General features: G+C 35.8%; 1 protein-coding gene across 12 annotated transcripts in view; it reads left to right on the forward strand.

The window, feature by feature from the left end:
* LOC138700107 (T-complex protein 11-like protein 1) overlaps positions 1–14,178 on the forward strand; it is a 137,149-nt gene that overhangs the window by 64,844 nt on the left and 58,127 nt on the right. For all 12 annotated transcript variants that reach the window (XR_011332206.1, XR_011332205.1, XR_011332204.1 and 9 more), the window contains 3 exons: positions 4,874–5,046; positions 8,218–8,399; positions 13,030–13,196. Coding sequence is in view for 6 of the 12 variants with exons in the window: in XM_069826430.1 (XP_069682531.1) it covers positions 4,874–5,046; positions 8,218–8,399; positions 13,030–13,196 (522 nt within the window). In the remaining 6 variants the exon portion in view is untranslated. The remainder of the gene's footprint in view (positions 1–4,873; positions 5,047–8,217; positions 8,400–13,029; positions 13,197–14,178) is intronic.

A 14,178-nucleotide genomic window follows, 5' to 3' on the forward strand; every position in this document is an offset into this window, starting at 1 on the left:
TAATCATTAAATTTAAAGAATTCTGCACAGTAAATCTTTCTTAAAAGTCATAGGTGTCAAAATCACTGTACAGCATCTGTCAATTTACACTTGTTTCAGAATATATTCTGGACATAAAAGCCTTTACTAACTGTGCAGTCTTCATGACACTTCTTCTTTGCTCAAACATATCTTGCTTTCTCTCTTGAGTGTGTGTGCATTCGTTTGTTTTTCTTCATAGTTTTCTGCCCAAGAAAAGGTCTTCCACTGTAAACCCAGCATTCTCCAATCTTCCCTATTTTCCGTCTTCCTCTTAGTCTCTGCTTACTACCCATATATCTTAATGTTGTCTATCTTCTGTTATCTTCTTCTGTCCCGAATTTTTCTCCCATTCGCCATTCCTTGAAGTGTATTCTTCAGTAAGCAGTTTCTTCTTAGTCAGTGAGCCAGCCAGTTCCTTTTTTTCTCTTCCTGATGAGTTTCAGCATTATTCTTATTTTCACTCACTCTTTCTAGCACAGCTGCATTTCTTATTCTGCCTATCTATTTCACATGCTCCATTAAGTCCTATAGCCTAGTTAGGCTATTATGAACTAGTTTCTAAAAAAGGAAACACATGAAAAGTTCTTGCAATTGTTATTTATACCTAACACAAACTCACCCCAGTAAAGCAACTAAAGAAACCGGAAGTTGCAAGGACCTCACTAGTTTTGAATGGTTACTAGCTACTAAGCTGAAACTAGTCAACTAGGTATTTACAAACTTAGTTTACATTTAACAGATGAAAGTGATCGTCATAAATATATTCCTGACTAAAAAATTGTTATGATTAGAAACTTTATTATGTCTTACATTATATTTTATTTGACCGTTTTCTTTTTCATCTTCTTCTTTCTCCTCTTCATCTTCTTCTTCTTCTTCTTCTTCTTCTTCTTCTTCTTCTTCTTCTTCCGATTTAAGGGTGTATATTGCAAACTATAGCAATTAGACATAAACCGCCCATTGTGCACTCCATGAGCTGGAAATCAACCCAGCAGACTGCAATGCGACACCAGCCTTGTGGTGCTGCTGGATTTAATTTTTTTCAACATCAGTTCACATTTTATTCATAATTAGGAGCACAGTAAATTATCAATTTTTTTTTTTTTCCAGATTTTCTACAATTAAGCTGTGTCTTTTGTCTGTAAAAATCATTTTAAAAGCTGAAAATGAATTTTCCACTGACAATGACGTTATTGGAGCAAATTTAAATTTTGTCACATTTGTCGTATCTACTGAGTGCAGTAGGTTATAAAAAATTGCTGCTTGTCCGCAAAGAAACGAGACTAACATTCAAAATAGATTTTATTGCATTATTATCAGTAGCATGTCATTCAAAAACTTGCTCATTATTAGTGGCCAGCTGTCATATCGCTGGCTCAGTATTACAAGGTTCTATGTCTATATCAGAAATATTACTACATACACCCTTGTAACATTTAGCCAGTGGTATGGCTCTTGTATTTTCATTGTTTCATAATCGCTTAAAGAATGAGCACCAATAATCTTACACTAATTAGATAGGTTATACAACTTAAAAGAAAAGAAAAAAAGAAAGTTACCCTGTGTGCAGACGACATTAAGGGAAAAAAAAAAAAAACAATTTTAGGCAATTTTAGGTAAAAAAAAGCATAAGATAGGCGCTAATCACTATTTTAGAACATTTAGTCACTATAAAATGCTTTCAAGCAACTAAATAGCATTTACCTTAAAACATGAGGTCTAGTCATTACATGGGGATATCATGAAATTGTCAACTGTCCTCCTTTTTTCAGTAAAATGTCCTCCATTTTTCATCATTTTGTCCTCTAAAGGCATTTCAGTACTTGGTCACCCTGATTGGGTTGTCAACTTTTATGTCTCATGAAATGGGCGTATGATAATGTGACAAGAATCAAGATGTGCTGGTTAAGAAGGCAAGTGAATTCAGTATAAATACATCAGTACTGTTGCAGTTGCAAACGTCACTTATACACTGTAGCCATTAAATTAGTCCTGCATTACATTGACGGTATTTATAATAAATGGAGAAGAAATAAGCATTCTTAGTGAATGAATTGTGAAGGAGTTGCGTTTTCCAATTACAGTATATCTGAAATTTTAGAACTAATTACTGATTCCATGATCAGTTACATCACCCAACATGTGAAAGATTGCCTGCTATGTTGGGCCGGTTATGCTTGGCTTGTACTAACTAGTCTGGTTGTTTGTTGATGGAACCTACAGGGTGACACATGATAGGTTGACACTTTTGAATAATTATTAGGGAAACACTGTAATTTTGATCTAGCCTAGAGTAGTTTCTGGAGGTGTCACTAGAGAGCACAAGAATGCTGTAGGTGTTGTTGATACCACGCAGCAGTCAGTTGAGAAAAATGGTGGGTCACGGTTGTTTGTCAACTGAGTATAAAGTTAAAGTTGTTCTCCCTTTTTCTGAAACAAAGAATATTAGTGCTACCCAAAGAAGATTTTGGGCGTTTTTCTCACACTCGTTGGACATCAGCACAAAACACCATTCTTCAGTTTTGCAATAAGTTTGAACAGGAAGGCAGTGTGAAAGCAGAAAAATGACAGCAACCAAAGCTAGCACAGTCATCAGCAAGTGTGGAAGTACTTCATGTAATCATGCAACACAGCCTAAGGTAATCAAAAGGAAAGCAACACGTAAGTTGGAGATATCTCGATGTTCAGTCCAACGTATTCTATGTAGTGATCTGAAACTGTTCCCTTATAAAATTTCTCTCTTGCATAAACTTAATGAACGTGATGTTGGAAGATGATACGAGTTTGTAACATGGGCATTAAATGCAGAAAACTATGCGAGTTTGCAACATGGGCATTAAATGCAGAAAACAATGCGATTTTACACATTGCATGGTTTTCTGACGAATATTTTCATTTAGACCAGCGATCATCAGCACAGTGTACCCTCAGGCTACCATCTCTTACCCATGGATAAAAGAGGCACTAGCGTGCATCCGTGGCTGCTGGCGGGTATGTTTTCTACTTCTTTCTGCACAATGATGTATATTGTGATACACTCCTTACCCATTACAGTGAGTTCTGACAACTACTGATTTAGGCGGTACAGTCAATAAACAGAATAAGTTATGCTATTTTGAGCCAGTGAAAAACCACATCAAGTTCATGAAAAAACTAAAGTGACCATTTAGACTGCCATTTCCAGTTATGGTTTCATTGGACCAGTTTTCTTTAATGAAACTGTAAATTCTCATCTGTACTTGGAAATGCTTCAAAGTGACTTTGTACCGCAACTTTTGGCAACTCAACTCTCAATGGAAAGTTAGTGATTCATGTAGGACGATGCCATCTCACACACCACTGTCATATTGAGTGATATCGTATCATTATTCAGAATCCCACAACTGTGGACAGTTTTGGCCACCCCTTAGTCCTGACTTGAACTTTGTGATTTCTTTTCATCGGGATTCTTGAAGGAGGAATTATTTCCAACGAGACCGCAGACACTTCTGGACATGGGAGCCAAAATTGTTCAGTTGCGCAGTGAAATTGATGAAGAGCTGTGTCGTCAAGTAGTCTGAAATGTGCGTGTGTGTCTTCAAGAGGTTGTGAATCAAACTGATAGACGTATTGAACACGTCTAATAAATGTTTCTAAAGCCTAATGAATGTATATGCACAACATTTATTATGTTATTGAAAGAAATAGAATTTCTATGGAAGTTTTCAGTGTGTCAGCCTATCATGTGTCACTCTGTATAAGCAGTTTGAAAGGGTTAGAGAAAATAGATGTCAACACACAGTGGGAAAACCCAAATTATTCTTCAGAACATATAGGACTTTTTGGCAAAATATATGAAAGGTAACAGATTCAGACGACTTTGCTGCTGCAGCTAGTGGGTACTAACATTTCTCCGCATTTGTTGTTGGTGGTTTCCATACGAAGTGAATAATGACTCATTCCACATATGGGAATACCATAAATATTGTTTATGTTAATATGGAATGATTTTTTTTTTCTCTTGTGTGGATGAGGGGCCCGAAGGCTTGCTCTGCAGCCTGAGGCTTATTGTACTTACCACTCCTGTTCTGTAAATGATTGGGTAGCTGAATGGCTGCACTCTTATACAAGTACAGCATGCTTCACCATGAACTGAATCCGGACCATAGTATGGATGGTAATTATATGTGAATTAATGATGACAAAATGAGTCAGAGGTCCAACGCCAAAAGTTACCCAGCAATTCTGCTTCAGTTGATTGAGGGAAAACCTCGGAAAAAACCCCACCAGGTAACGTGCCCCAACCAGGATTTGAACCTGGGCCTGCTGATATGGAGTGATGGGAAGAATAGAGAAGCCAACTGTTATAATATCATTAATTGTTATTGTAGTTGAAGTATGCATTGTCCTGTATCATACAAAGGCAGGTTGTTAGGGATGTGAAAAGTGAGCTTGCATCTCTCTTAAGTAGACTCGTGCACCTCAATATCTTCAACATTTGAGAAAATAGAGCAAAGCTAAATAACTAACACAAAATAATTTGCTACCATTTTCATCTATATGTTATTTATAATTAATTTTGTAGGAATTTATAGTTCAGACAAAAGGAGAACTATGTGTTTCATTGTGTAATTAGACGAAAGGACAACTGTGTGTTTCATTGTGTAATAGTTTAATGTTAATGTAATAGGCATTGAGTTGATAAAATAAATCATTATGTTTGCCGTAACTTTTCTTGCTTTGACTTCTCATTAGAGATGGTTTTTCCCTACAGCCCCCTCCCCTGCAGGAAACCATGTATCCAGCAAAGATACTACAATTTCTGATCTATACAGCTTAATTTGATGAAGAACCTCTTTTGTTCTTTTTATAGATGGTTTACAGTACACACGAAGATGGCTTGTGGAACACGTAATGAATTTTAGAAAGAATGGTGAAGTGTTCAATGTAGAAGATGCAAATGCAATTCGTAGTCTTACAACAAATGTTTTGGGTGAAGCGTATCTTGAACTACTGGACTGGAATAACAGGAACCCATACCCCGAGGTAAAAATACTTCTAATGTTTGTGCTGGGCTTGCACTTATTATATTACTGTATTGGTCCATGGTGGTATAATGTTTGGCATTAGATCTGAAGTTCGTGTGTTTAAATCCTGGCAAGGACTATTATCATAATTTCCTTCAGAAGAGAAATACGACATATAAAAGATCTTTATTTCTGAATGAAAGGGCTCTCGACAAAATTTACTGTACATTTCTAGTCCATGTCAAAATTCTCTGCTACTCATAATTTTTATTTATTCTGTCATTGGAGAAAATGAAATCTGTCTTCCACTCGCCTCTTCCTCAAATGGAATTCAGCACTGCCAAATTAGCAGAGTTCAGAAAGGTCCAAGGAATCATATATGTGGACATGAGTTTTCTATATTACTACTTAATTCTTTGAAGTGTAAACAGAGAATATTGTGATGCTAAAATTCTATTTCAAGATATTCACGGAAATACATGTACCCAGCATTATTGATGTCTCACATGCCGCCTATCTGCTTCCTTGCCTGTCTTTCTGTGTAGAGTAATTTCTTTCATTCTACTGGATGGATTTTTCTCATATTCAGTACCAGTATCTATAGTCAATTCAATCGGCAATGATGAATGTGCAATGCAATCATTTTTACACAGAAATTAATTAATCGTAATTTATAATTAAAAACACACAACATTTCAGTCAAACTCGGCTCTGACAATTTTCTTTTAATCTTCCTTCTCACATAGAATTAAGTTGTAAATTATAGTCATTGTTTCTCCAGAGATATTAATGTCAGAGTAATTAATTGCCATTACATAATTATATTTCTAGTCTACAAATTATTAAATGAAGTTGGAGCTTAGAAATGTCTGTCTGAAATGCCTTGCAAAATGCCTTTCAGAATTATGGAAAGAAATAAACTTAAATTCCCTTAAAAAAAAAAAAAAAAAAAAAACTAATATCTATAGAAATGTACCTCCGATTGAAAACACCTTTAGATCAAACTTTTAGGAAACTACTGTGCCTTCACAAATTCATTTTAAAAGATATAATAGCTTTATCCATTGCAAAAATAGAGGAAAGCAAAATGAACGTAAATAAACAAGCAGAGAAACTTATAAGAATTGTAGAGATTGGACAGAAATAGTGCATTGAATGTTTTTTTTTGAGACAGTCCTTTCTTCTTTCACCTTGCCCTTTTCCTTTCAATCCTCTTTTCTTACCAAAAATGAACTAGAGAAGTAAGATGTAAAATCCTTCTTTGTCTGACTCATACCTGGTCTTTTATATGGTATTGTCAAATACCAGCATACATAATTATGATGTACCGGTAATGTTTATTACCAACTTCATTTCTGACAAGAAGAATTTTGTGCACTTCTTGAAATTCATTGAAAATAAATTGGTGAGTAAGAAACATATTTATTGCATTAATAATTATTATACAGAGTGATTCAGTGACTATGTTACAAACTTTTAGCGATAATAGAGGAGAGACTTATGAACTATTTTCATTAGGAATCCTTGTCCAGAAACACTTCATAATGATAATATTAACCTAAACTTTTCACTCTTTATTTCAAACTTTATTTAGTGAATATACTTGAAGGTCATAACACAATTAAAATCCCAGTACACATTACAGGAACTGTTGAAAATGTCCTCCGTCAGCCTCATACATGCATTGTTACATCTCACCATTGACTGTCACTCCTATTCAAAGATTCCCGGCATATTCCTGACTGTGTCACAGGCAATTATTATCCTTGGTAATGGTCCTCTTCCGATTCGATCAATGTGTCATAAACGAGGGCTTTTTGAGTTGACCTCACAAGAAAAAATCGAATGGTGTTAATTCAGATGAATAGGCAGGCCATTGAACTGGACCTCCATTTCTGATCCACCTCACCAGAAAACGTTTGTGGAGAAGGTCTTGGGACACTGCGAGAAGTGAGCGGGGGCACCGTCATGCTGCCACTGTGTACACTGATGAAGATCATATGGAATGTCCTATTGCAGCTTGGGTATTACAATTAGATCAAGAAAATTATATGTAGTCCATTTAAACGACTTGACAGTAGATATGCCCCTATCAAGTAGTCATGCAGTATGGCAGCTCACATATTGACTGAAAATCGATGTTGGTGGTTTCTAATGATGTGACCACGACAACATGAAGGCCTACATTAAAGAAAACACTAAGATTTACCGCGGCCCCCTAATCACTTCAATAAAAAGCTTCAATTTACCCATCCGTTGTAGCTTTCTGACAACACATCAAATGAAACATTTCCAGACATTGGTGTCTATATGAAAGTTGTTCATAATTGTCTCCTCTATCATCCCTAAAAGTTCGTAAAACACTGTACTTGTATGTAGCACTCCATTTCGGGTTCTGTCAGTCATCCTATCTTCTCTTTCTCTGAAGACAAAGAATATTTGTATATTTTAAAGCAAAATAATGCTAACTCTTTGCCATTGTACATTCATTAATCAATGAAAATATGTTTGTCGAAAAGGAATCAACAATAACAATTACTCATCTATAAATTTGTTTCTGTTCTACTAAAAGAGACTTCGAACATGCTTCACAGCCTGATTTATTTTAGTCTTCATTTTAGTAATGCGTGAAATTGATAAAATTTTCGTGTAGATATGGGAACAAATGTAAAGCTTCTGTGCAAGAAGATTTTCGGTGTACACATTATAAAAAATCGTGTAGAATAGGAAAATAGTAATATATATAAACATTGAATTTACTTTTTTTCTTAATTAAATAGAGTTGAGAAACACTTGATGACTAATATAATCGAAATAGCATGTAGTGATCATTTACAATGCAGCAGACTTCCATTAAAGTTCTGTTCATGTCAGGTTGGCATGACTGTTTCTCACTTCAAATACAAATACTGTATCGTTATCTTCTTCTTCTTCTTCTTCTTCTTCTTCTTCTGATCACTTAGGTGTCATTGTGATGAAATGAAGGTAGAATGCAAAAAGAATACATCTGTTAGACAGTGGTTGCACACTATTCATTTGATATAAGGTTGTGTAAAATAATAGTTTTATTAATAATTGTATAAAATGCATATTGAGAAGTAGCTACTTGCCATTTACTTGGAACCTATTTTTCTTTTGAAGCATCTTGAACCATGTCACACAATTCCTTGTGCACTTCTTTTGTTTTCAGACTCTAGTGATGGACCAAGGTCGGTTCACAGAGTTGGGAAGAAGGTGTTTGCGGCTGCATATTACAGGTTCAGTTCTTCTGGTAACTGCCAGCACAGTGCAGCCTCTATATGGGATTGCTGCATTTAAGGAGAAACTCAAAGAGCATATAAAGGTTCTCATGGAGGATAACTACACAAATGAGTGAGTCATTACATTATAAATATGTCTTCAGTATGCACTTCATTGTTTGAATTAGACAAGTAATATTTATAAAGGGTGACTCAGAAAGGAATGAATTTAAAAAAAATTGATAACTCTGTTATTTTTTATTATTGAACATATGTATTTATGTGAACTGAAAATATAATATTTGTAAATTATTTGTGAAAAATCACATTAACCAGCTGTATACCTTCACGGCGCTGATACTCCTTGAAGTGTAACACCAGCTCAACCACTACACATTTATACATCTGCTGAGGAATTGTTGCCATCTCTTGCACCAATTTAATTTTACACGAGTACAAATGCAAGTCATTTTTAACATGTGCTACACATTTGATCAATGCAAATTTAAAGCTGCAGCTCATTTGTGCACCGATCACCAAGGATGACATGCTAAAGATTGCTGAATGTGTTCGATATTTTCTCACTTCTGATGCTCGTATGGCAACCACTGAATGCGTATTTGATGTTGAGCCACTGACTTCAAACTTCCTTACTCATTATACAAATCTGGTTTTTAGATAGTAGCTCCATGTCAAGCAGGTTTGAATAATTTCAAGGAAAAATTGTTCCGGGGCCGGGTATCGATCCTGGGGCCCTTCGCTTAGTGTGCGAACGCACTTCCGACTGAGCTACCCCAGGAACTATACACGACACCGTCACAAAAAAAGGAAAAATTGTGACGGTGTCGTGTATAGTTCCTGGAGTAGCTCAGTCAGAAGAGCGTTCGCGCGCTAAGCGAAGGGCCCCGGGATCGATACCTGGCCCCAGAACAATTTTTCCTTGAAATTATTCCTTACTCATTGTCAAGTGAGATTTGCACTTGGATACTGATTAATGTTGTACAGGCTATAATGTGTACGAAATCGACGTAGAATAGATATGAAAGAATGGTTGTTCTCGTAAAAATCTTATACACCAGTTCTTCACCAGTGAAGCGATTCATTGTTACTGTTCTCCAAGACAACTTCTACCACTGAAAGCTTGTCGCAAACACCCCACTGTAATAGTTGGCACCTTATTTAAACAACAAAAACGCAGTCCTTTCTGTATTTGAAGGCTGGATTCAGCACTTAAAGCCAATAAAAGCAGTTCGAATACGCATATGTGTATTTAAGGTTTATTTTCGATATCTTAAGGAGACCATAAAGACCATTTTGTAAACTGTTTCACATCATTCTACATTCATTTCAGTTCATTTTCTTGATGAGAGCACAGTGTATCGCAACTACTGTACGTAATATATTTCATATTTTGAAGTCAAAAGGGATTACGAAGATTTATTGTAATCAATAATTTGCAGATATGCGTCTTATATTGGGTGTTACCGTAGCTAACAAGAAAGACAGGCTACAGCATGAAATGAAGTCACATGATTATTTCGTTCTAGTCCTGGCCATCGTGACAATTGCCTAATATAAATACATGTTCAAAGTTCTAAAAAACAAAGAAATTGCTATATTAAACTTCTGTTAAACGTGCATTTATATATAAACTTGTTCAGTGTTGGCCATGTTATGACTAGGGCAGGGATACAGAACTGGCGAGAGAGGGGTGGAAAGCATGGGGAAAGCATTGGTTCCTCGTCCACAGTCCACTGGCATTGAATGACGTCACTGTGCCCATACGCAATCATGTAACACAGACACTGAATACAAATTCCCTCCCCACCAAGTCAATGACGCAGGTAGAAGGAAGGGATGAGTGACGTTTCCGATGAGTGATGCAGTGCCACAATTGTCGTCCAGTTCTGCAAGCCTGGATTAGGGCCTGGACTTTTAGGTTTTTATGAAAGCAATTTTAACCTTTTGTTATAATACATTAGCCTTTTTCAGGTTTAAAAAAATTATTTTAGTCTTTTATGGAAACTGTTTATCAAGTTTATAATTGAGACGTATATAAACAAAAGAATTAGGACGATTTGCATCATGAAATAATGATACACTGATATTTTCACAACACTAACTTGAGATAATTCATATTAGCAGAACTATATCACCTTTACATTTTATGTTAATGAAAATTGTATCATGCATTTTAATGTGTGGCACTAACATTCACATAAAAACGGAGTTCATATTTCTGCACTCTTGCTGTACACAATTAGCAACATTTCTAAGTTTCTGAGTGTAAAACTTTTTCTGTTGTCTTGTAGCACATTTTTGTAGGCCAAGAAGAGCCTTGCTATGGCACAAGATGTCATTGGCGCGTATTTTATAGCTGCCATTGCTAGTGGTCCCCAAGGTAATTCTACTGTGAACTCATTCCCCTGAATAACTGCATTCACTGTTTTCATCTTTTCATACTCTGGATTTCTTTTCAGAATATTTACTAATCTATTAGCTCACGCTGTGCTTACAGATCCAAGTATTTCATTGATAGAATTCTGCACAGTTTCCATGATGCCATGACATCTTTCAGTGGCAGGGATACAGACTCCAGGCATTGAATTACAGCTGGAAGATGCTGAAATTGCACCCTTAAGACTGTCAGAGAGGCAACGAGAAATAAAACCATAGCCAACTCCCAAAAATGAAAGTTGTTTTTCAGTATCTTGTTGGTAGAGGTAAGGTTATTGGCCTTCCATACCCCATTCTCATTTCAGGAATACTGCATTCAATTCCTTTGTATTCTGTCAGCAGCCCCAAGAAGGTTGTGAACAGTTATATAGCAAAGTAACATGTGCAATCTGTGTAAAAATCGACTGATTTTTTTTTTACAAACAACTGATAGCTTTACATGGATGCGAGAAAAAATATAGATTTACTTAACCATTATTGAAAAGGAAGTTTTAGCCTTTTTTAGATCTTAAAGTCCCATTTAGCTGTTTTTAGGTTCAATAAGATTCACACATAATCTTGTGAGCATAAAACACAAACATATGTTGAAATTTTGTAATTAATATGCAAGGAAAAAAGTAGATTAAAACCTAAAAATCTGGGCCCTAGTTATAACTAAGAATGTGACATTGCGCCATAGCCTGTCTTTTTCGTTAGCCATAGTGTTCCCGTGGTGTTGTTACAAATTTTCAGGGATGATGGAGAAGGCCAAAATCATCAGTTTGAGATAAAGAACCCTGATCCGGAAACGCCTTGGTCGAAAATTACAAGCCAAAGAAGTTTTAGATGTGTAGGCAACCCTGCTAACATGTAGACGTACATCACAAGAGGTTGGGGAAAGTAAACTCTACCAATTCATTGCAGGTGTAGTGATTTGTATTTCAATGTGGTTAGTTCTGAAGTACGAGTGTTTAGAATGCAGTCTCGGGAACAGCAGTTGATCCCTACCATTCACAGAAAGTTCATACCCTGACTCATCTGATTTTGCACCTTGTGTCACTTTTAGTGAATGGTTACTGCAGTGTTGTGTGGTCGACCCTCACTTTCTTGCGTTATGTACTGGTTGAGTGGAAGAGAAGGCCTTATGGCCTTAACTCTGCCAGGCAAAATAAAGCTACTAGTCCGCAGAAGATTCTTCTTTTTCTGTTAAAAGCTTCCTTTGCCATTGCTATCCTCCTTTTGACTTCCTGGCAGCAACTCATGTTATTATTATAGTACATCCAAAGTATTTGAAGCTGTCGACTTCATATACTGCCTCATTTCGAATTCACACGTTTACCTTTTTTATTTTTCTTCTCATAATCATGGTCTTCGTCTTGTTTGCAATTTATCTTCATTCCATACTGCTCACAGCTGTCATTTAGCTTCAATAGCATATCCCTTAATATCATCTCTTCTTCTACTAGCAATGCCATATCATGAGCAAATCTTATGCACTTTATTCTTCTTTCTCCTACTATCACTTCTCCCATGTTCTGAAAACAGTCCTTCACTAAATCCTCCAAGTAGATGGATAAAGGATATCCTTGACATACTCCTCTTCCTATTTCCTTTCCTTCTGACATTTCTTCTCCTATCTTGATTTTGGCGCATTGTTTCATATGAAGATTAGGAGAATCTTCGTCGAGTGTGATATCAGGCTGATAGTCCTGAATTAATTACATTTCTTCACATTATTTTTCTTTGGTATTGGAAGCAACACTGGCTCCTTAAAATTTTCAGGTCATTTGCTTTTCTCATATATTTTATTTCATAATGATAGAATTTCCTTCTTGTCTTCACCTAAGCATTTCACTAAATCAGTGGAGATTCCATCAACTCCTGTTGCTTTCCCATTCTTAATTTCCCTAAGTGCTAGTTCAACTTCTTTTAAAATAGGAAATCCTTTTTTGTCTTCTGATATGGCTGCATCATCTTCTATAGCTAAGTCATCTGGACGATTCCCTGTCTCATATAACTCTTTTACATGTTTCTTCCGTCTGTTCAGTATTCTTTGTTTGTCTGTTATTTCATTTCCGATTTTGTCCTCTATCAACCACATGGATTTCCTGTTCTATTTGTGAAGTCCAAACATTTTACTTTGCAGTACATTAAATCATATCTCCCTTTTCTCTCTAAATCCTCTATTTCTTTACATTTCTCTTTCATCCTCCCTCAGCATGTGGTTGGTTATAAGCCAACTGTTATAAGCTCAGAAAAATGCTAGTAATTTTTGTGATGTGTGTATTTACCTTCACAACTTTGAATAGAAATTACCTTTATTTCAGGGACCTGGAAAATAATCTTCCCAACATCACTGAACAAGTAGTCAAAGAAGTTAGGGAAGGTTTGGAGAGATACGAAATGAAACCTTTGGAAACTTCAGTGGAAAAGATGCTTAGAGGTCAGATTATGGAAATTGCAAGGGAAGATCACAAGATTAGGCATCTTGTGCGTAAGTGGACTTTAAGTATTTTTTTATAATATTTCCTAAAACTTATGTGGGCGGAAGTATTGAATTTCCATCTGTATAAATAAATGACGCACAGTTATGTCGGTTAAATTGTTGAAGGGTTTGATTACAAGATTAATGAGCTATAAATAGCGGCATGAAAATATCACAATTTCAATAAATGTGATAAAAATAAGGAGCGTATTTCTTTTTTTGCTCTTTTTCAGTTTTCTTTACATTCCATCATAATTACAACGCTTTGATGCCAATTTTATTGTTACGAACTAGTACATAATAAAATTGTTTTTAATGATTATTCTTTATGAATTGATTAGTAGGCTGATCTATCGAACCTTTATTTAGGATAGTGTTTGTTAATACAAATAAGTGGTATCACCGTAAATAGTATTTTCAACTAAATAACCTAAATACAGTCATTTCGAAGAATGCGTAATTTTTTTTCTGTATTTCAATAAAAAGTTATCAGATTTTCTTTTGTTCTTCAGAATGTGGTCAGGAACTTCATTTTTGTGGATTCTGGCATACCGTGAACCATGCATGCACAATATTAATCTTTGCTTTTGTCTGGTACAGAGCATGTGGACAGTAATTGATACTCTCTGACATGGGCATGGATATCATTCCTGGCAGGGGTGAAGGGAGGCACCAGCTGTTTGTAATATTTCGATTGTTGATTATATTAAACTGCAATAATTGCTGGCTGCCATTGAATTTAAACGCGAATGTTCATTCATTGTTATACTGTTATAGCAAAATGTGTCGCTGCCAACATATAACTGTGCATCTTCCCCTCCACCCCCCAGTTTCATGGTTTTTGTGTACAGTAATGGCAAAAAAACCGGACCGACCCTTGTAGCTGATTTCAGAGTCACAGATTCAAATTTTGCTAGTCACAAAATACATCCATCTTGTTTATTTAATTGTAAAAATGAAATTTATTGCATTTTTCCGATTCTTACTATCT

Source organism: Periplaneta americana, chromosome 5 (genome assembly GCF_040183065.1).
Source record: "Periplaneta americana isolate PAMFEO1 chromosome 5, P.americana_PAMFEO1_priV1, whole genome shotgun sequence".
Classification (NCBI taxonomy): Eukaryota; Metazoa; Arthropoda; class Insecta; order Blattodea; family Blattidae; genus Periplaneta; species Periplaneta americana.